This window comes from Myxocyprinus asiaticus, chromosome 17 (assembly GCF_019703515.2).
Source record: "Myxocyprinus asiaticus isolate MX2 ecotype Aquarium Trade chromosome 17, UBuf_Myxa_2, whole genome shotgun sequence".
Lineage (NCBI taxonomy): Eukaryota > Metazoa > Chordata > Actinopteri > Cypriniformes > Catostomidae > Myxocyprinus > Myxocyprinus asiaticus.
The window spans coordinates 26,139,566-26,162,483 of record NC_059360.1 but is presented as its reverse complement, the minus strand read 5'-3'; the positions used below and the strand labels follow the sequence as shown (position 1 = coordinate 26,162,483).

Sequence of the window (22,918 nt, the reverse complement as noted above, 5' to 3'; positions counted from 1 at the left end):
TATGAAAATTATTAACCTCTTCAACTCTGGGGACCTGCCGGCAGGTCCAAAAGTGGGTGCTAAGTCACAAAAAAAGTTTACATTTAAAATGTTCATGTATCTGAATATATAAGTCAGGCATATGTGGTATTGTTTGAAAGCTTAGAATTTGAACTTTTCATAAATAACCATCACTTCTGCATTTATGTTACATAAAATAACAAAAGGCCTGGAAACATTAGTGTCACAGATCAGCGCCACCTAGAGGCCATGTGGTAGAAGTTTAATTTAAAAGTCTTTTAAATTCCACATACATAGAAAAATCAGATATCATATGAAAGCTCTCATTTTCAGGAATCTGACTGTAAAGTTTATTTTGTTAACCTAATACCACAGTTTCCAAAGATTTTCAAAAGAATCACAAAGTGAAATATGATTTCTGTAAGACATCAAATACAAACGTCTCTTGTATGTGCCAATCACTGCTACTGTAAGCCCCAAACAGCTAAAAACTCAATACCTGCTTTTTAAAATAGAGCTATTATTTACTTATCTGTGAGCTTGCTTGTGTGAATAATCCAAAGTTGTAAGTGTCCAGAACAAAATTTGCAGTCCAGCAGGAAAAGCATGCTAAACAAATCATCGGAAATATGTTATCAGCTATTGATGATAAAATACATCATCACAAAGGGATCTCAGTTTTCTAATGACACTAGATTGAGCTGCTTGTCAACTCAGAGGCCGAGATATTCAATGAAACAATGGGGGTGCTACGTGAACTAAAAATGAGACTGAATGTCTATGGATGAGCACATCTTTGAGGGATATAATGCATTAGAGCTCCATCTACATTTCAGATTGGCATTGTGTGAGGGAAGGAGATAGAGGGAAAAAAAAATAAAAATCTAGTACTTGCTGCCATCTAGTGGAATAAAATAAGACTTTTTGGAGGGAGGTGGAGTGAACAGAACCAGAAGTACAGTTGAAGTCAGAAGTTTACATACACCTTAGCCAAATACATTTAAACTAAATTTTTCACAATTCCTGACATTTAATTGTAGAAAACATTCCCTGTCTTTGGTCAGTTAGGATCACTACTGTATTTTAAGAATGTGAAATGTTGGGGGGCTTGGGTAGCTCAGCAAGTAAAGATGCTGACTACCACAACTGGGCACTGGCCACTCCAGGGAGTGCTGAGTGACTCCAGTCAGGCTTCCTAAGCAACCAATTGGCCCGGTTGCTAAGGTGGGTAGAGTCACATTGGGTTAACCTCCTCATGGTCAATATAATGTGGTTCTCGCTCTTGGTGGGGCATGTGATGAGTTGTGTGTGGATGCCGCGGAGAATAGCGTGAGCCTCCACATGCGCTATGGCTCCATGGTAACACGCTCAACAAGCCACATAGTAAGATGCTCGGATTGACTCTCTCAGACCCAGAGTCAACTGAGATTCGTCCTCCGCCACCCGGATTGAGGCGAGTCACTACGCCACTATGAGGACTTAGAGCACATTGAGAATTGGGCATGCCAAAATTGGGGAGAAAATCCCCCCGAAAAAAAAAACAAAATATGAAATGTCAGAATAATAGTAGAGAGAATTATTTATTTCAGCTTTTATTTCTTTCATCACATTCCCAGTGGATCAGATGTTTACATACACTTTGTTAGTATTTGGTATCATTGCCTTTAAATTGTTTAACTTGGGTCAAACGTTTTGGGTAGCATTCCACAAGCGTCTCACAATAAGTTGCTGGAATTTTGTCCCATTCCTCCAGACAGAACTGGTGTAACTGAGTCAGTTTTGTAGGCCTCCTTGCTCGCATGCTTTTTCAGTTTTCCCATGATGTCAAGCAAAGAAGCACTGAGTTTGAAGGTAGGCCTTAAAATACATCCACTTTCTGGAATTTTACAAGCTGCTTAAAGGCACAGTTAACTGAGTGTATGTAAACTTCTGACCCACTGGAATTGTGATATAGTCAGTTAAAAGTGAAACAATCTGTCTGTAAACAATTGTTGGAAAAATTACTTGTGTCATGCACAAAGTAGATGTCCTAAATGACTTGCCAAAACTATAGTTTGCTAATATGAAATCTGTGGAGTGGTTAAATTTGTTTTAACGTCTTCAACCTAAGTGTATGTAAACTTCTCACTTCAACTATACATGCTTTCAAAATTAAGTCAACAAAATTGTTCTTTTTTTAAAAAAAAATTCTGTTCACCATAAGATTGTAAACATATACAATATTGTTTATGAATAAAGAGTCTTTTTTTATTATTATTTGGGGTGGTCTCTGAAAAAATTAGACAAATTTTTGGCAATTAGTCCACAGTATGTGTAAATGGTGAGCTTTTAAATTTGAATGTGGAAAAAATGACCCAGAGTTGAAGAGGTTAATGAAAGAGCATTTCTTTTTAAAGAGAAAGAAGGCTTTGACATCATATACTGTATTTACACTTGCACTGATCCTCTAATGACTTGAGAGATTTCTAAAGACCTGATGACATTTCCGGTAAGGGAATATAGTGAGCATCGATGCTCCCTGTTTTTTTTACAGTGCATTCTGGGAATTTTTAGGGAGCGAATTTTTCAATTTGTGACAGCCCTATAAATGGCCGACTCTCTGACCAGTGCCCTGATTACTGAACAAGGGAGCTGATTGAGATGTTTGAAATGTTTTCAAGAGCATTTTCCGAAAGGAATAAACTTTTGTTCCCCACTCTTGATATTTAAGCTATGTATATGCTATGGTAGGGGTGGGTATTATGACCAAAATTGTAATCTAGTAAGTAGCAGTATACGGGTATATCACAGTCTGGTTATTTTGACTCGAAATTCAATGAAACAGTAGTTTATATTTAAATAACCATGTGGTAATGCCTATTTCAGATCCAGTGAATTGAATACAATTGTCATTTGATTATTTTCTCTTTTTATTTGGAATTTAATGGATGCAAACCAAAAGATAAAGAGCATTCATAGCAAATTAATGATTAAGTTTGGCATCAGTGCAAAAACAGCAGCTTTACTTTATAGTTTTCTAGATTAATATGTCTTCCGCTGTATAAATAGTATGGCCAAAACTCTACCAGTAGACACCTATCTACCATTCAATGGTGTATACTGTCATATCACCCAGCCCCAGGCTGTGATAGTGTTTAAGGCCTTTATCTCCAGAAGTAGCTGTGCTCTGATCAGTACTTGTGAAAATTATTTACTCTGTACACTTGGTAAGGTTTTGGATCAGTTTTGTGGTATAATTGCTATATTTCCTGTCTCAGGGCTCAGATCCTAGAGCAGTTCTGTGGGTTTGTGAGACAGCTTAAAGGAGCCCGGCAACAGACAGTTCAGATCCATGTAGCTGCTGCTTTTTGCTGCACTTTGAAAGTAAGATGATATTTTGACATATTAAAATAATTTTAGAACCATTAAAGTCACACTGTATATAAAGCTTTTTGTCTGTCAGTCTGTTCAAATTCAAACACAAAGAGATTTGTGTTGTGTAGTGTTTAGCATCAAGTCGGAGGGATTTGGGTCCAGAAGAGGTACAAAGACCGGCCCTGTCTCTGCTATTGGGGGCGCTAGAAGGTTCAAACCCTATGTTGCGCTGTATGGCTGCAGAGGGTTTAGCCAGACTGGTGCAGGTTCTTAATGACCCCAGCTTTACTGTTTCGATCACTCTCATGAGCTTTGACAAGTGAGTATCTGCCATAATGACTGTGTTTGTTTTCAAGCCCATTGTAAACAAAGACAGAATATGAATTTAAGCAGCTAAAAAGGGTGTAAATGCATTTCAGACTGAAGACAGCAAGGGATGCTATCACACGCACAGGTCATGCTTTGGCACTCGGAGCTGTCTACCGCTACCTGGGTGGTATTAACTCCACCCAGTTCCTCAGTGCCTGTGTTGGGGTCCTCTTCACCTTGTCCCAGGACAGCACCTCACCTGAAGTTCAGGTACACTCACCACCTGCCCTGATGGATATAATCAATATATAATTATAGGAAGTCTAATCAGGATGTGTTGTTTTGCGCTTTATTACTTATTATTAGAGTGAAAGAAGATTGGTTCACTTAAACTTTTAGTAAACTGTGTGCATGTATTGCAGATGTGGGCTCTCCATGCTTTGTCTATGTTGGTGGATCTAGCAGGGCCTCTGTATCACAGTCACCTGGAAGCCAGCTTTACTCTGTTGCTTCGATTGCTTCTGTCAACGCCACACACACATGTGGAAGTGCAGCAAAGCCTAGGTCGCTGCCTTAATGCCCTTATTACCGCCACTGGTCCTGATCTGCAAGGTGCTTACACACTTATATACTCATAAACATTTACACATTCACAAAGTTTCTTCATTGTGATCATGCTAGCAAGACTTCGAGCACACTCTCTTCTCTCTGGTTATAATATGTTAATATATCTGGCTGTCCCCAGGTGAGGGTGCAGGTGTGTGTGCGGTGAGGACCTCATGTTTGGTGGGCTGTGCTGTGATGCAGGACAGTCCAGACTGTCTGGTCCAGGCCCAAGCGATCTCTTGCCTCCAACAGCTGCACATGTTTGCTCCACGCTTCGTCAATCTGGCTAGCCTGGTCTCCAGCCTCTGTGTATGTGATCACACACTGCACAATACACTTAACACACACACAATTTTACTGAGTAATGGACAGTTAGACATTTCCATGTCAGTCTGACAACATGAAACAATGCATTTAACCTCTGTGATTTCCTGTATTTCATACATGGACATGTAGGATGGGAATTCATTTGATCTGTTGGGATTTGATTGGATCATGAAATGTTATGCAATTATAATATTGGTTATTGATTTTTATCCCCACCCACACATGACTGTGATTGCTTCAGCAGAAAAGCACATCAAATTTTACATTTTGATAAAAGATCAAAGATATGAAAACAAAAACATGCACACTGATGATTTGTGCACAATTAGACCAGGAATATTTAGAAAGAAAGCTAATGGGGTCAATTTTGAATTCTTTGGTTCTCAGAGAGTGTGGCTAGTGTTAAAATTCAAGGAGAACATAGTATTTGTTAGGAATACATTTTACTTTATGGAGTAGTTCACCCAAAAGTGAAAATTCTGCTAGAATTTAAAGGGATAGTTCACCAAAATGAAAATTCTTTCATCATTTACTCACCCTTGTGATGTTCCAAACCTACATGATTTTCTTTCTTCCGTGGAACACAAAAGGACATTTGAGGCAGAATGTTAATTTCAGTCACCAACCATGCACTTTCTTTTTGTGAAAAAAACAAAAAAGATGCAATAAAAGTGAATGGTGACTGAGTCATTGCACCTAATATCTCCTTTTGTTTTTTCACAGAAGAAAGTCATACAGGTTTGTATCAACTTGAGGTTGAGTAAATGATGTCAGAATTTTCATTTTTGGGGAACTACCGTATCCCTTTAAAAACAATTACGATTTCTCAAGTAGTTCAAAATACATGTAATTTTCTTTCTTCTGTGGTACACAAAAGGAGAAGTTGAGCAGAATGTTCAAGATGCTCTTTCCCAAACAACAATAGTAGTCGGTGATAGGGCTGAGTATTGATACTGATTTCCCGATTCGATTCAGATTCACAAGCTTTTGATTCAGTTACATTCTGATCTCGATTCAATTCGATATTGATTCATATGGGTACATTTCTGTTACAGTGTCAGTTTTGCTTTTATCTCTCAGCTAATGCTCTTAATTATTAAGGAACCTTCTAGTCAACCCTTTTAGGTACAATTCAAAAATATTAATATTACAAATTACATTTTATCATTAGTTTTAATCAAATTGGTCACATTTTAGCTTTTAAAATTTTTTCAAATTCAGTCTGTTCCATCAATTTCAATGTCTTGAAATTGCATACATTGCTGCATATATATTTTTGTTAAATTTTTATTGTTTACTTGCATAATTTGTACTATTTACAAGTATTTACATTGATATGTAGAACACGCGCTTAATCGGTACTGTCTCTTTAAGCCAGTAGGCATCAGCCAGTGAGCACAAATAACGAGAGAGCATGTGCGTAAATTCTTTAGCGCATCCATGTGTGATTAGAATTAAATGTTTATTTTTAGTTGTTTTAATCATCAACTGACTGTAAAAAAACAAAGAATATTAGAAGAGACATTAATCAATGACATGGATCTGTGGATATCATCTTTAGACACACAAAACAAATCAAACTTTTACTCTCAACACACAGTGAAAGGACCTCTGTGCTAATAATGTCTTCTGCTCAATCACTGATGAGTGAAATCTGAACATTTACTAGCCAGTGGCTAATCAAAGACATTTTTAGTCACATAGCATGAGATTTGGTTGCACATGTGTGATTTACTTGCATTATACAGGGTTGCCACATAGAGTGAAAGATCAATCTTTGGATTTAAGAATCTATATTAAGATCATTCAAACAAAGATTCAAACGATGCATCGGAAATCTATATTTTTACCCACCCCTAGTCGGTGACCAGTGGCTGTCAAGCTTTTAAAATGACTAAATCACCATAAAAATGGTCCATATGATTCGTGTGTTATTTTTCAAGTCTTCTAAAGCCAGAAAAAAACCTTTTGTTAGGACCAGACCAAAAGTTGTTGTTATTTGGGGAAAAAATCTCCCCCTCTGCTGTAGCTCTCAAATCTCATTCACGCCTATGCACAATCAAACCTGGTGGATGGAAATTGTACTATCCCTTTAAAGCCACACACATTGCTCAGTCAATTTTATTCTCGCCATAGCATTTTCCACTCCACTTTCATTTATTTAGAGTCACAGAGGTAGTAATAAATCACTGTCATTGAAATAGAGGTGAGTGTACACGGGCCTGAGTTTGCCTTGTCTGTAGTGACAGAACTGTTTTTTGCTCTTTTATACAGGAGATCTTATTGGATTATTCTGTGTTGGTAGGTTTTCCCTGCCTCTCTCTTGTCAGGCTGCTGCATAGCCTTTCTTTTGTTTGCACTTCATATTTCTCTCCCTCTTTTTTTTTCTTCTAAATTTGCTCTGTTCTCCTAGTTTTTCCCAGTGTGAAACTAACTCAAACAGGAGGTCTGGTTTTTGAGCGTGAGCAGACTGTGTCACTGCTTCTAATTTCAGGGTTAATGCCAAGGATTAGATTTGCTTGACTTGGTCTTTTCTGTGAAGGCTTCTAACACTGGCCACCCACACAGTGCACATGGCCTTCACATCCACAGCTGTGGCCTCATGCCAATTCAAGCTATTAGCTTTATTATTGTGAACTTCAGTCTCTCTCTCTGTCCTTTGTCTTCTCTTTCTCTCTCTCTCTCTCTCTCTCTCTCTCTCTCTTTCTCTCTCATTCCCTCCCATAGCCTCACATGGGCACTAAATATTAGACAATATTAGACAGTAATTGAGAAAAACATGCCTTATTCTACATGCTCTATTTTTAGATGCTTTGATTTTATGATCCTGTTCTTCACAAACATCTCGCTTGTCACATCAATTATAGCTCAAACAAGCCTTGACAGTAGCCCTGCTCTCTCCCTTTGTCCTCTCCTCTCCCTCTGTCCTTTTCTGCACTGAAAGATGGTTTGTGTAGGATCATTTTGACATAACGGGACTAACTTCACTGTGGCTGCCACAGTCTGCTGAAAAATGTTTGTTGTTGTTGCACTTTTGTCTGGATTTTCTTGTGCAAAATGTGATGACGTGATCATCATCATTTGATGAAGTGTGTCAGAACACCTGTGTTTAACTTCTGAATGCAGCCAATTCACTCCAAACTAATACAACTAACAGCACACAATCAATTCTAACCAGACACAATGTCTCAGTTCTGTTTTTCACTTACTACTCTTGATTATTATCAGAATTATAAGCTTTATTGCCAAGTATGCTTACACATACAAGGAATTTGTCTTGGTGACAGGAGCTTCCAGTGCACAACAATACAAAACAGCAACAAGACATAGATAACAATAAAAAATAATAGAAAATTGAATAGAAAATAAATTATATATAGAATACACAATAAGACAAATATATATATATATATATATATATATATGATATTAAGAGCTCATGTTGGAGCTCACTTTGGTTTTATTTAATCTTATCTATGGGCATTTGTGCATGTGCAGATAAACCTGTGCAGCTCGTACCTGTCCCTAAGGCGGGCGGTTGTGGCTTGCCTGAGGCAGCTGGCTCAGAGGGAGGCCGTGGAGGTATCTGAGCATGCAGTAGCTCTGGTTAAAGAGCTACCAAGGAGAGACAACACACAGCTGGGTGAGTCAGCATCACGCTCACGACAGTATAGTATCCCAGCGCTTTTATTTCACATCCACTATTGTGATTTGTAAATTATATTCACCCTTTGCTATACTGAAAGCACTACAACTAAACATTATATGATGTTTTACCTTGTGAATTTCATTGTTTTTTTTTTTTGTTTTGTTTTTTATGTACAGTAATTTCAAATCAGATGATTGCAACACACTCCAAAAAAGTTGGGACAGTTGAGAGTTTACCACTGTGAAACATCACCATTTCTTCTAATAACACTTAATAGGCACTGAAGACACAAGTTAAGTTTAAAAAGTGGAATTTTCCCCCATTCATCCATTATGCAGGTCTTCAGCTGCATAATTGGATGGGGTCTTTGTTGCCGTATTGTGCGCTTCATTATGCACCACACACTCTCAATTGGAGATGGTCAGGACTGCAGGCAGGTCAGTCTAGCACCCACATTCTCTGCTTATTCAGTCAGTATGTGGTTTGAAGTTGTCCTGGTGAAAATGCCGGGGCATCCCTGGAAAAGACTGTGCTGGATGGCAGTATATGCTGCTCCAAAATTTGTACATATCTGTCTGCATTAATGTTGCCCTCACAGATGTGCAAGTTACATGCCATGGGCACTAACACACCCCTGGCCCATACAGACACTGGCTTTCGGACCTGACACTGATAACAGCTTGGATTGTCCTTTTTCCTCTTTGGCCCGGAGAACACGACGGCTGTGTTTTTCAAAAACTATTTGAAATGTGGACTCATCAGACCAAAAAACACGGTTCCACTGTTCTACTTTCCATCTAAGATGAGACCGAGCCCAGAGAAGTCGGCAGCACTACTGGACAGTGTTGATGTAGGGCTTCTGCTTTGCATAATAAAGTCTTAACTTGCATCTGTGGATGCAGCGGCAAGTAGTGTTGACTAAAAAAGGTTTACTAAAGTTATCCCAAGCCCATATTCATGATATACATTACAGGTGGATGATGTTTCTTAAGACAGTGATGTCTGAGGGATCAGAGATCACGTGCATTCAGAAGTGGTATTTGTCTTGCCCTTTACGCACCGAAATTTGACCATATTCCTTTAATTTTTTAACTATATTGTGCACTGTAGAGGGTGAAATGCCCAAAATCCTTCCAATTTGTCTTTGGGGATTATTCTCAAAGTACTGGATTATTTGCTGAAGCATCTGTTGGCAAATTGACAAGTCTCAAATGGTCCTTGCTCTTGAAGGACTAGGCTGTTTTTGGAGGCTCCTTATATACAATGACACGATTGCCTCACCTGTTTAACATCTCCTGTTTCACATCGCCTTATTATTTTCACTCGTCAAATTGTTATTAGTCTTAAATTGCCCCTGTCTCAACTTTTTTGGAGTGTGTTGCAATCATCTGATTTGAAATTGATGTACATAAAAAAAGAATTAAAAAAAGAAAGAAATTCACAAGGTAAAACATCATATAATGTGTAGTTGTAGTGTTTTCAATTTAGCAAAGGGTGAATATAATTTACAAATCACTATTTTTTGTTTTTATTAGCATTTTTCATACTGTCCCAACTTTTTGGGAATTGGGGTTGTAATTGCAAAAAAAAAAAAAAAAAGTTAGTGTCTAGCATTATTTGTTTGCAGATGCCACTTGGCTTAAAGGTGTAGTTCACCCAAAAATAAAAATTCTCATTTACTCACCCTCCTGCCATTTAAGATGTGTATGACTTACTTTCTTCTGCTGAACACAAAGATTTTAAGAAGATCTCAGCTCTGTAGGACCATACAGTGCAAGTGAATGGTGGCCAGAACTTTGAAGGTCCAAAGAGCATATAAAGGCAGCATAAAAGTAATCCATATTAATACATAAATCCATGTCTTCAGAAGCAATATGATAGGTGTGTGTGAGAAACAGATCAATATTAAAGTCCTTTTTACTATAAATCTCTTTGTGCTTTTTGGACCTTCAAAGTTCTGGTCACCATACATTTGCATTTTATGGATCTACAAAGCTGAGATATTTTTCTAAAAATTTTCATTTGTGTTCACAAGAATCAAAAGTCATACTGGGATGGCATGAGGGTAAGTAAATGGTTGAACTATCCCTTTAATATTTTGTAATTTAATGCAGTTGTTCCCAGCCGTGGTATGTAAGCAGCTTCCATGGAGGTACGTGAAAAGAATTGGATTTTGCTTTGTTTAACCCATAAAAACAAAATGACAAATGACTTAAAATAAAAATAATAGAGATTAGGGCTGTGTAAAAATATAAATTTTCTGATTTGAACAATCTCAATACCGATTCTTTTTTTTTTGGATTTTCTCCCCAATTTGGCATGCCCAATTCACAATGCACTCTAGGTAGTGACTCGCCTTAATCCGGATGGCGGATTACGAATCTCAGTTGCCTCCGCGTCTGAGACAGTCAATCCGCGCATTTTATCACATGGCTTGTTGAGTGCGTTACCGCGGAGACCTAGCACGTGTGGAGGCTCACACTATTCTCCGCGGCATCCACGCACAACTCACCACGTGTGCCACCGAGAGTGAGAACCACATTATAGCGACCACAAGGAGGTTAACCCACGTGACTCTGCCCACCCTAGTAACCAGGCTAATTGGTTGCTTAGGAAGCCTGACTGGAGTCACTCATCATACCCTGGATTCAAACTTGCGACTAGATACCGATTCTTAAAAGATTTATCTTTTAATATGCAAAGTTAAGCACCAAGATCCTTTCACTGCGTGTTAAGAGTAAAAACTTTTTTTTTTTCACTTGCTCTGTTTAACGCAGGTCTAAAAACGATGACACGCATGCATTACATTTGTCGTTGATAATGTGTATTTTTGGGGGGTTTTTTTGGGGATTTTCTCCCCTTTTTCTCCCAATTTGGAATGTCCAATTCCCAATTTGCTCTAAGTCCTCGTGGTGGCGTAGTGACTCGCATCAATCCGGGTGGCAGAGGACGAATCTCAGCTGCCTCTGCGTCTGAGACCGTCAACCCGCGCATCTAATCACGTGGCTCGTTGAGCGCGTTAACACGGAGATATAGCGCGTGTGGAGGCCCATGCCATCCACCGCGGCATCTACGCACAACTCACCACGCACCCCACCGAGAGCGAACCACATTATAGCGATCACGAGGAGGTTACCCCGTGTGACTATACCCTCCCTAGCAACCGGGCCAATTTGGTTGCATAGGAGACCTGGCTGGAGTCAGATAATGTCTCTTTTAATAGCATGTCTGTTCTTTACAGTCAGTTCAAAAAAACAAACAAGAAACATTTAATTATAATAAAGAAGCTGTGTGACTCCATGCTCAATAATATGCTCTCAACTAAAACAAAATGCTGGTTTTCTTAAAGAGACAGTACCGTTTTAGCACTTGTTCTGCATATCAATGTAAATACTTGTAAATAGTCCAAATTGTGCATGTTAACAATAAACAATCAAAATGATGAAAAAATAATGATAAAATATTACATTTTAACAAATTGTAACAGCATAAGCTTTTTCTTATTGCGCATTTCAAGGCTCATTTGGCCCGGTTTTGTTTTTGTTGTGTTTGATGAATAAGCCTCATATCGGCAACTTCATCTTTTTATTTGTTTTTGTTTTTGTACTTCAGAGATATTACAATATTAATGATAACATTAAATTATATTTAGCCTTTGGTACACATCTTTGGTTTTGTGTCAATAAAGCGGTACTTGAGCCTTACTGATGGTGCTGTGTGGGTACTTGTAGCAAAAACAGTTGGGAAACACTCATCTAATGCAGTGAAATTAATGTTTTTAGTTCTGGCCTAAGTGTCAATACTTTTTGAGGCACTAGTGAATTTGGATTGAAAATCATGAATGTCTTTCTCTTTTTAATTTTCTTTTTAACTTTTAGGCGGAAAGTTGATATGTTAATTTGTTGAATATAAGTCATTGGGTCAGATGTGTTGTAAATTATTATTGTCCATCCTACAGATGTCACTATTAAGGAGGTGGGTTTGGAGGGAGCTCTATTCAGTTTGCTGGACAGGGAGTCTGACCTGCACCTGTGCCAAGACATTCAGGAGACACTGGTTCACATGATAAGCTCCACTGCTGTGGGTAGTCTGGCACACTGGCTGAAACTCTGCAAAGACGTGCTCTCTGCCTCTACAGGTGGGCTTAGTTGTTTAAGCAGAATAAGGGGGGAAAGAACAGCAAAGTTGTTCATCTCAGGAGTTATCTCCTGTATCTCGAGAAAAATATTTGTTTGAAGGACTATTCACACCAAGACGCAGTAAAAATTGTGAATTGCTGTTGAAAATCTACTTTCCAAACCAAAACTAATCACACCAAATTTTTATCTCTATGGGGATGCGTGATTTCATTTTAAAATCTTGTCTTGGTGAAAATTGGCTTTGAATAGGCCATGAGATTGCATTTAGACTGTGACCACTCATTGTGTAGCATTTACTGTGTACAGTTTCATTAGCAATCCTCCTTGATTTATCTAGGTTACTTTTTAAAGAGTGTTACCATTGAGTATTTGGATTTTGTTCTGGGTTTATCATTCTTTAGACTCAGCCGCAGCTGCCTCTGTAGAAACACAGCAGGAAGAGGATGGAGATCGATATGACGATGACTGTTCATTCCACGCGAAGCCTGAGTCCAGTGGCCCCTTCAACAACCTGTGCTGGTCTACTCGTGTGTTTTCCATGGAGTGTTTGTGTCGTATAATAGCACAGTGTGAGAACGGAGATCCGGCTCACTTCAACATGGCACTTGCTCAAGAACAACGTTTACTTGAGTCCACGGGTTAGACACATTACTGTGTCACACTCTGCTGTGTGTTTTAAGCCTTTTACATTTTGTTTTCCTCTACAAATCTGTAAAATAACATCGGTTTATTCGCTTTAACTTTGTGTTTCTCTTGACGCTGTTTCTTTGTGTCTTTCTTGATATGGTCTCAGATTCAGCAGTGTAACCCTTAAATTTAGTGCCATCTTCTGCGATGATATATGTGCTTTTGTTAACAGTGTTAATACCTGCACCCCTCCTGTCTTACAGATTTCCTGGTTCTTCATTTGGCGGACCTCATCCGCATGGCTTTCATGGCAGCCACAGACCACAGCAATCAGCTCCGACTGGCCGGTTTACAAACACTGCTGGTCATTATCCGTAAATTCTCCAATGTGCCAGAGCCTGAGTTCCCTGGCCATGTCATTTTGGAACAGTATCAAGCCAATGTGAGCACTACCATTCCAGCCTCAGTCTTAAAATCAACTGCATGCTTTTAAATGCAGAAACAATTGTTGAAAAGAAGACATTGTGTTTTAGTGTTTGTTTCAAGCAAGCAATGATGAACTTGAATTAGTCACTTTATTCAGTGGGGTCTATCCTAGATGCCTTTTGAGAGGATCTTTTGTTAATTATAATTTTCCTAAATGCAGCCTGCAAGACTTGGGAATGGTAGAAAAGTTTGAAACTAAATGTTCAGAGTAGAACCCCCCAGGTAGTAACTGAGCTTGCTCATCAGTCTCATGTTACTACGTGTGTGTGCTCATGTATACATGCACATATGTGAGGGCATGTATCAGTTACACTAAATTAGGTTATCTCTGGGCTTAGCAAGGGGCCCTAGTTTCAAATAGTGATGTGAATAATCTTCAGTATCATGTACTAGAATCTGCTACACTTAGGTTTAATAAGTTTACTCAGTCAGGTGCTGTTGTAGGGCATCATGCCATACAGTATTATTATTATTAAATATTGGACAATAAAATACAAACACGTGAGTATATTAAGTTTTATTTTTATTTATTTTCTTTTATTTTTTTTATAGTGATTTTGTATGGAATAAATTGGATTTATCTTGTAGGTTGGAGCTGCTCTCAGACCTGCCTTCAATGTGGATGCACCTCCAGATGTCACAGCCAAAGCCTGCCAGGTGTGATGCTTAAACAAATTAAGAATCATTATGTTCGACAACCTTTTTTCTATTTTTTTAATCGTTGATTTCTCTACTTTTACATGCACACTTGTTGATTTCAAATGGCATATTGACCAGATCATTTTACGTCTGAAGTCAAGTTTTTCATCATTGTCAAATTGAGCATCCCAAGTATGTTCTTTTGCAAGTGCCGAAAGGTCAGAAAACAAACCCTTACACTGTTTTTCGACCTCTTAAAGAACTCATGTTATGCTTGTTTTGAAATACCTTGCATTCACATGGGTTTGCTTGACCTAGTTTCTGTCCTGAGTAGAGCTGTACACTGCTGCTGCTGAAAGTTCTTTCAGTAGTGCCAAGTTTTAAAATGCCTTTGTTGCCATTTAGGTTTGCAGTGCATGGATTGCCAGTGGCGTCATCAGCGACCTGCGTGACCTGAGAAGGGTACATCAGCTCCTGGCCTCCTCTCTTGTTAAAGTTCAGGTGGGGAGAGATGTTTCCAGTCAGCTGTATAATGAGAGTACCTTCACCATGGAGACGCTGGCCGTGCTCAAAGCCTGGGCAGAGGTGCTGAACCCCATCACTCAAGTATCAAACCATCAGCTGCAACTAAATTGGCCTGCACACCTAACATTTATTAGATTCCATTGTTTTCTATGATAATTTTATTGCTTGGTGATGCAAAAAGTGTAAGACAGAAGTAGAGCTTCCAATCATTCAATCACTGCATACTGATTGTGGGACATTTTTAACTTGAGTTTTGTGTGGTGATAAAGTAACTTCACCCAAAAATGAAAATGTCATTTACTCACCCTCATGTTCTTCCAAACCCATACGACTTTGTTTTTCTTCCGTGGTACACCAAAGGAGATGTTAGGAATGAACGGCTAACATTTTGACAAACATCTCATTTGTGTTTAACGGAAGAAAGAAACTACGTCAAATGGGTTTGAGAAAACAAAAAGGTGAGTAAATGATTATAGGTTTGGTGAATTATAACACTCCTATAATTCTGCTCTGTTGTTAAGGAAGTTAGAATTTACTAAAATGCCTCTTGTCTTAAGCATTTTGCATGTTTCTAAAATGTCTGACTCACTGTGTTGTCTATACCTGCTCACAGGTGTATATCACAGCAGTTCAGCGTGCCAGGCAGAGGGAGAGCCCAGGCAGTCGACAACAGAGTGAGGAAGCAGGGGATGCAGGTCCAGCAGGGGCTGGTCTACTTAAACTGGTTCAGACTGACTTGGCCACCCTCAGTCGTCTGTGGCTGGCTACCCTGCAGGACCATGCCCTACTCACCCTACCCCCACAATACTCTAATCAATTGCCATCTACAGGTCAGCACTTTGTTTTTTTGAGTCAGACCGTGATTACATGATTAATTTCTGTGTAATGTATCTCCCTTTAGAGCTTCCTTATATGAGTGTTGCTTACATGCATTTGTGTCAGGTGGGTCGTTTTACACTGCAGAGACAGTGGAACAGGCTCGTCCACTTTACTGCAGTGCTTGGGCTACCATTCTGCATGCTACCGCACTCTGGCTCAACAGCACTGGATTCATCATGGTGGACGAAGGGCCCACCAACCTCTCCCGTCCCGTCACCCCCACTTCCATGGGCCAGTCCACCTCACTGAGTAGTGTCAAATCTCCAGAGGACGTCAACACGGATCGTCTCAACCTCATCCTGGGTGCGGAGCTCAGTTGATATTTCCTGTATACAGATTATGTGATTTGAAATAATCATTCAATGAAAGTGAATGAAAGTTTTGTCTGCTTTAGTAATTTGTCATTGGCTGATTATGAGGTATAATCGGGATAATAATATAATGAGGATCATAAATACATAAGAATGAGGTTTAAGGGACATCTTTGTTTTTAGTCTTGTTTTAATGTTGTTCTTTTCTCTGCAATCTTCCCTTTAGGAATCAGTGTGGAGTTCTTGTGCTCACCTCACTCCGGGGACCAAATGGAATACATCAGTTCATGTCTCCAAGCTCTGCAGGCCTTATTAGAGGTGCCTTGGCCCCGTTCAAAAGTGGGCAATGATCAGGTACTCTACAATTGTTAATATGTAGTTATTTGTTAATTATGGTAATATGTTGTTATTGTAGAACTTTAATCTTTAGCATGTTTTTTTGTCTTGTCACTATGTTACTGATGGGTCTATGGCATTCTTTCTGTAGGCTCTTAGTGCAGAGCTGCTCAGTGTTCTGCACAGGCTCATTGTCACTCGGGAATCTCCTAGCATTCAGCTGGCTGTGCTGGAATTGGTTCACCAGATTGTTTGTGCTGCTCAGGAGCATGTCAAAGAGAAACGCCACAGTGCAGAGGGTGAGTCTCAAAACAACAGCAGACAAACTTGTCTGTTCCGCTTAATTTCAAAACTAAATCTACCAGCTTCATCTTTAGAGGATTGTCCCCCACCGTCTATTTGAATCCACTGTCAATTCACTGATCTTTGTTCTATTTGGTCAGTGGATGATGGTGCAGCGGAGAAGGAGACTGTTCCTGAGTTTGGAGAGGGGCGGGATACTGGAGGTCTGGTGCCAGGGAAGTCTCTTGTGTTTGGAGCTCTGGAGCTGTGTTTGTGCATTCTGGTCCGGAAGCTTCCACAGCTCAGCCCCAAGCTGGCTGGCAGCCCCTCGGGGCGGGGAGGACAGACCTGCTCCCTAAGCAACACTGACTGCAGACTTGTCACATCTGCTCTGGCCATCCTCTCAGAACTGCCGTCCATCTGTTCACCAGAGGGTAAGAGATCCAGAGAATAACTGTGGGTATAAGAGCTTACAGATTATGAGACAACATAACCTCTTGTTCACTTTATCTTAGTCCACTTTGCACTAGTTTCTTTATTTGGAATTCTCAAAATTATTTATTTATTAAATTGAAACTTGAAGGTAACAAAAATTAAATATGGGTTACCTCCAGATTTTGTTTTCTATCAATACCATTGATTGACTTAAATATAAAGTGTATAATGTTTTCATGTTAAATTCATTATACCTTATGCTTATTTTATGTTCCATAAAGTTTTTATACTTCCTCTTCAGGCAGTGTGTCAGTGCTACCTACAGTGCTCTATCTGCTGCTTGGAGTGTTGAGAGAGGTGATGAAGTGTTCTGTTGAAGCTGAGAGTGAACAGCTTGTACCAGGCATCCTGCAAGCCTTGCGCACTGTTCTCACTTCTCCTATGAGCAGAGCCGAGAAGAGTCATGGAGCCTGGACTGAAATGCTTTGCTGTGCACTACATACACTCTTGGAGTTTTGGTATGAAGGTAATTCTCTATCTTTCTCTCACTCATCCTCCCCTCTCTTTCCATTTTAATTGGTATTTACACACAGTACAGTATTTACAGTATTAGCTAACAAAACCAAACCCATCTTTGAGCTTCACAGAGCAGCAGATGATTTTCTCCAACTGCATGCTGAATAGTTTGAGGAACATTCTCAGATTTAACTTTGTGGATTTCACAATTGTTTTGGGCAGATAAAACAGAGCCTGGAGTGGATGAGGTTACAATGTTGACAGCCCTCACTGTCTTCCTGCTGCACTCTAGTGCTGAGGTCACCACTGTGGAGCCATTGCAGACACGTTGCATCCAGACATTTAGAGCCAGCCTCGAGTCCAAGGACCCCTTGGTGAGTCAAGGGATACAATCAGAGGCCTGATTCAATATAAAGCTAAATATGCACTCACCAAGCACTTTTATTAGGAACACTATGGTCTTAATAAAATGCCAGACGTGGTCTTCTGCTGTTGCAGCCCATCCGCCTCAAGGTATGAGTTTGTGTTGTGCAGTCTGTGTTCTGCTCACCACAATTGTACAGCATGGTTATCTGAGTTACCGTAGCCTTTCTGTCAGCTCGAACCAGTCTGGCCATTCTCCGTTGACCTTTCTCATCAACAAGGAGTTTCCATGCACAGAACTGCCACTCACTGGATATTTTTTTTATTTTTGGCACCATTCTAAGAAAACTCTAGAAACTGTTGTGCTTGAAAATCTCAGGTGATTAGTAGTTACAGAAATACTCAAACTAGCCCATCTGGCAAAAACAAAAATGCCACAGTCCAAATCACTGAGATCACATTTTTTTCCCCATTCTGATGGTTGATGTGACAGCTCCTGACCTGTATATGCATCATTTTATGCATTGCACTTCTGCCACATGATTGACTGATTATATAATCCCATGAATAAGATGGTGTTCCTAATAAAGTACTCCGTGAGTGTTTATTTAAAAACATTTCTGCACCATTTCTACATCTTACTGCTTATTTACTCACACTCATGCCATCCCAGATGTGTATGACTTTCTTTTTTCTGCATAAAACAGATTTTTTTTAGAAGAAAATCTCTGCTCTGTTGGTCCTTACAGTGCAAGTGAATGGTGACAAGACCTTTGAAGCTAAAAAAATCACATAAAAGCCACATAAAAGTAATCCATATGACTCCAGTGGTTTAATCCATATCTTTAAAAGCGATGTTATAGGTTTGGGTAAGAAACAGATCAATATTTATGTCCTTTTTTAACACAAATCTCCACTTTCACTTTACAAAATGTGAAATTGGAGATTTATAGTAAACAAGAACAAATATTGAACTGTTCTCACCCACACTGATCATTTCGCTTTTGAAGATATGGATTTAGCCATTTGCATTGTAATGACAAACAGAGCTGGGAAATTCTTCTAAAAATCTTTGTGTTCTGCAGAAGAAAAAAAATTCATACACATCTGGGATGGCATGAGGGTGAGTAAATGATGAGAGAATTTTCACTTTTGGGTGAACTGTCCCTTTTAATTGGAAGCTTTGCTACAGTTTGCTTAAAGTTCTTAAAGGAAAACACTTTTGAATATTTTTAACATGGTCTTCTATACCATATATGATAATGTCTCCATTAGGTGCAGAGCAGGAGTTATCAGTTGCTAGTATCTTTATTTCAAGGTCCAACGCCAGTAGCCAGGCCATTTATTCTGGCTCTGGGTGGCTGTCTAGTGTCACAACTAAAGGGAGTTGAAAGGAGTCGTCCTCAGAACCCAGCAGAGCTACAGGCAGTGCAAGACGCAGTCCGAGCCCTAGAAGCGCTAGTGTTTGCTGCTGATGAAACTCACCGTAAGTGACTGGAAATGTTTACAAACTGGGTGATTCTTTAATAGGGGGAACTTGAATAATTTCTAGTTTTAAAAGATTAATTATGTAATTGCTTTAAAATTTTATTATGTCAAATTAATTTTAAATGATTTAGTAATTTGCCAAAACGTATTTATTTTGGACTTGTTTCTTACCCAAATTAAAGTAAGTTTAGAGGTATTTAAAGTGTTAAATCAGGTATATTGTATTTTGCTTAGTTAGAGCTTAAAACATTTATAAAAAATATGATTTTGGTACAGTATATATTTGTGCAATTTGTAATTTTTTTAAATGACAAAATTCACTATCCCCCATTACAGCTGTCATTACTATTACGACAAGCTTTTTTTTATTTTCTTTTTTTTTTATTCAAGAGAATTTGTTCTTGATAGAAATTAGAGAGTAAAAGTTTTAGGGGTCATTACTGAGTTGTTTATTATTAGATTGTTTTTTATTATTATTATTCAAAATCAATTTACTTCTAGCAAACTTGCTGTATTATCAAGTTCAAGGCTTATCCAGCTTTTTCTCTCAAAATTAAAAAATGCTATTGCCATTGCACACAATTTCAAATATGCACATCATCCATCATACCAAAATCATCTTGAAGGTTGCTCAAGGTCATGATCAGGACATGTAGTAAATGTTTTAAGTTAAGTAAATTTCATTTTTCAAGATTTCATGTTGTTAAAAGTACCCCTAATTGAATAATCGGCCAACTATAGTTGTTGTAGAGGATTACAGGATTAGATGACTTCATAAATCAGAACAAGACGGAACAGAATGTTCTGGTTACAACTGTAACCCTTGTTCCCTGAAAGAAAAACAATGTGTCAGTAGCTGATGCTATAAAATCTCCTCCCAGGAGTGACTATCTCTGAAACCCTTTAAAATCAAGGCAATCTATTGGCAGATGGTACTCGATGCTCCGCCCCTGATGCATGTGTCATCGTGGGCATATAAACCGGAACACAGTGCCATTTCATCAGAATTTTTAGACTGAAGTGAAGCGAGCTCATCTTTTGGTCCCTTAACATCGAGAAATCAGTAGTGCAGCGAGAGAACACAGCATCTCGTTCCCTCCTTTCAGGGAACCAGGGCTACTGTCATAACAAGAACATTCTCTTTCAACTCTGCCATTTCGACACTGCAGCATTTGCTGACGCTATGGGAAAATGTGTACCATCGTGTTGTGCTGCTGATTCACACATACAAGGAAATGCCTACTAGCCATTAGCGTGTTTAAAAACATTGACATCTTCACCCCTTCGTATTGAACAATAGGAAGGAAAAGAGAGAAACTCAATAACGATACATAGTTAGAATATATATCAATGACACCAGCCATACTGGGTAGTAGAACATTAAAAACACTGCTCTTCTCTCTGAGTGTCAATGAATGGCATGGATAAGACCAACAGCAAGAACACAATGTTTCTGTTAACATTGAAAAATCAACTCTCCTTTGCAGCAGGGATCTGGGAAGAGAGAGTGGAAACATTCAGGTTATAAAACCTGGCAAAGGTGTCAGGGGAAGCCCAGTCTACAGCCAGGCATATGTCCTGTAAGGACACACACTTTGCCTAAGCCCAGGAGGAGACCATGCTCCTGGTAGAGTGGGCCTTAACACCCATGGGACACTGCACATCTTGCAAAACGTAAGAGAGCGCAATAGCATCAACAACCCAGTAAGAAAGTCTTTGCTTGGAGATGGCCAAACCTTTTGAACGACCTCCAAAGCAGACAAAGAGCTGATCCGTCAGCATGCATTGACTCGTACGGTCAATTTATATGCGTTTCACTCTCACAGGGCAGAGCATGTGCAGTCTGCACCTTGTCTGATTCAAGGTTTAGTGGTTGACCGATATATTGCTGAGGCCGATAAAATGGCCGATATTCTGACTTTTTTTTAATTATCGCATCGGGCGATACATTTTCCCGTTTGGCCAATTTTTAAATCACCTGCTTGCATGTGAAACATCTGAGACATGTAAATGACCAGTCACGGTTCGTTTTGATGTTACATGCCATCGTGTTACTACAGTAATAGACCCGTGTGCAACACAGTCTCATTTAAATGGTCCGCATATCAGAGCAACGGCAGATGCGTTTGAGCTCATAATGTTAAAGTGCATGCCTGTTTCATTCTCCCTCTCTCTCCTCAACAGTTCCCTGTAACTTTTCTAATGATAAAAGGCAAATATTATTAAAACTAATATCATATACCATCTGCAAAAATGTGCATATCTCGTTTAAACAGATGTAATAAGCCAACCTCTCACAACTCAGCAGACCCAGCATCCTGTGGAATGCTCATTTATTTACCTCTAAAGCACGTATTCTATCAGCCTCTCCTCAAAAGTTCCTGTAACTTTTCTAATGATAAAAGGCAAATATCAATAAAACTTCTATTATGTACCGTCTGCAAATATGCAGATATTACGTTTAAAAAGATGCCATTCACGAACCTCACGAAAATCCAGCGTTTTCTCCCCGTTGAGCGCTCATCTAATATCTTCCTCTGAAGCTTGTATTCTATCAGCCAGAATCAGAAACTTCAGGATCAAAAGTTCCTCTCATTCACAAAGGTCCATCTGTAACAATCCAAGTAGGCGATCCAGGCTGTTTAAACCTTCAGGAGATTGTGGATCCGCATGAGCACGTGAGGTTGCATCCGAAACAGGAAAATGATGCCTCCGGAGGCTGTATACAGAGGTAGGATGAAAATAAGGTGCTTTTCAAACTGTTCTGAGATCAGTTTCCTTAAGAGTTCCATTCATTCAAAACAGCTGTCAGTTAAGCCATTAACTGATTCGGCAGCAAAGTAGCAAGTCAGCTGCCTACGTTTTCTTAAAAGCGCATCACATAGCTGTAAATAAATGTCTTATTCACATCACTGTATGTACAGTTGGTGTGATTTTGATATATTTTTAGTAAATGCGATTGCTAACGTGGACATGCCATCCATGGTTGCTGGACCTCTGTGTGTACTGTTATTTCCTTCCTAAAATATTAACAATTTCTTCATGTACAAATAAATTACTAAACTTTGATGACTAAACAGAAATCAGAAGAAAATGCTATCTACCATTTAAAATACAATATTATTGTTTAGTTTTGTATGAAATTGAGTAAATATAGTGCTAAATAAGAGTTTATTTTTTAGCAATTTAATGTTTGTTATTTACTATATTAAGTTGTGTGATATATTGGCATTGTATTGGCATATCGGCCACCCTGCTCTCTGGGCATCAGCCATTAAAAATCCATATCGGTCGACCACTAGTAAGTTTACCTCCTGAGCTCTGAAGGTAGTGGCCAAACCCTCTCTAAGATTGATGGCTTTTGACAAGCTGTGTCTGAATTCCAAGCAAGAATCATGGACCGACAAGGCCTGAAGATCCCTGACACGTTTGACTGAAACCAAGACAAGTAGCAGCACGGTCTTCAGATAAAGTACAAGCAAGCCTACTGCGTCAAGTGCCTGGGGAATCCGTAAGCGCATTCAGTACAAGCGCCAAGTCTCAGACCAGGACAGTAGGTCATGCTCTGGTCCTCGCTGCATGGTACTCAAACCATCAGGAACGATTGCCTTGCCCAGAAGGAGATTTTTGCTGGGATGAGGGCCAGA

The 22,918-nt window shown here is 39.2% G+C and overlaps 1 protein-coding gene across 4 annotated transcripts in view; it reads left to right on the top strand.

The window, feature by feature from the left end:
* LOC127454819 (HEAT repeat-containing protein 5A-like) overlaps positions 1–22,918 on the top strand; it is a 45,929-nt gene that overhangs the window by 20,154 nt on the left and 2,857 nt on the right. For 3 of the 4 annotated variants that reach the window (XM_051722266.1, XM_051722265.1, XM_051722267.1), the window contains exons 17-36: positions 3,258–3,363; positions 3,483–3,673; positions 3,774–3,933; positions 4,086–4,275; positions 4,409–4,578; positions 6,871–6,897; positions 8,095–8,239; positions 12,204–12,383; positions 12,786–13,022; positions 13,275–13,453; positions 14,086–14,154; positions 14,542–14,721; positions 15,275–15,491; positions 15,604–15,843; positions 16,078–16,205; positions 16,339–16,486; positions 16,631–16,903; positions 17,206–17,430; positions 17,643–17,794; positions 19,059–19,269. In XM_051722266.1, the coding sequence (XP_051578226.1) occupies positions 3,258–3,363; positions 3,483–3,673; positions 3,774–3,933; positions 4,086–4,275; positions 4,409–4,578; positions 6,871–6,897; positions 8,095–8,239; positions 12,204–12,383; positions 12,786–13,022; positions 13,275–13,453; positions 14,086–14,154; positions 14,542–14,721; positions 15,275–15,491; positions 15,604–15,843; positions 16,078–16,205; positions 16,339–16,486; positions 16,631–16,903; positions 17,206–17,430; positions 17,643–17,794; positions 19,059–19,269 (3,428 nt within the window). The remainder of the gene's footprint in view (positions 1–3,257; positions 3,364–3,482; positions 3,674–3,773; positions 3,934–4,085; positions 4,276–4,408; positions 4,579–6,870; positions 6,898–8,094; positions 8,240–12,203; positions 12,384–12,785; positions 13,023–13,274; positions 13,454–14,085; positions 14,155–14,541; positions 14,722–15,274; positions 15,492–15,603; positions 15,844–16,077; positions 16,206–16,338; positions 16,487–16,630; positions 16,904–17,205; positions 17,431–17,642; positions 17,795–19,058; positions 19,270–22,918) is intronic. The other variant, XM_051722269.1, reaches the window with a different exon arrangement.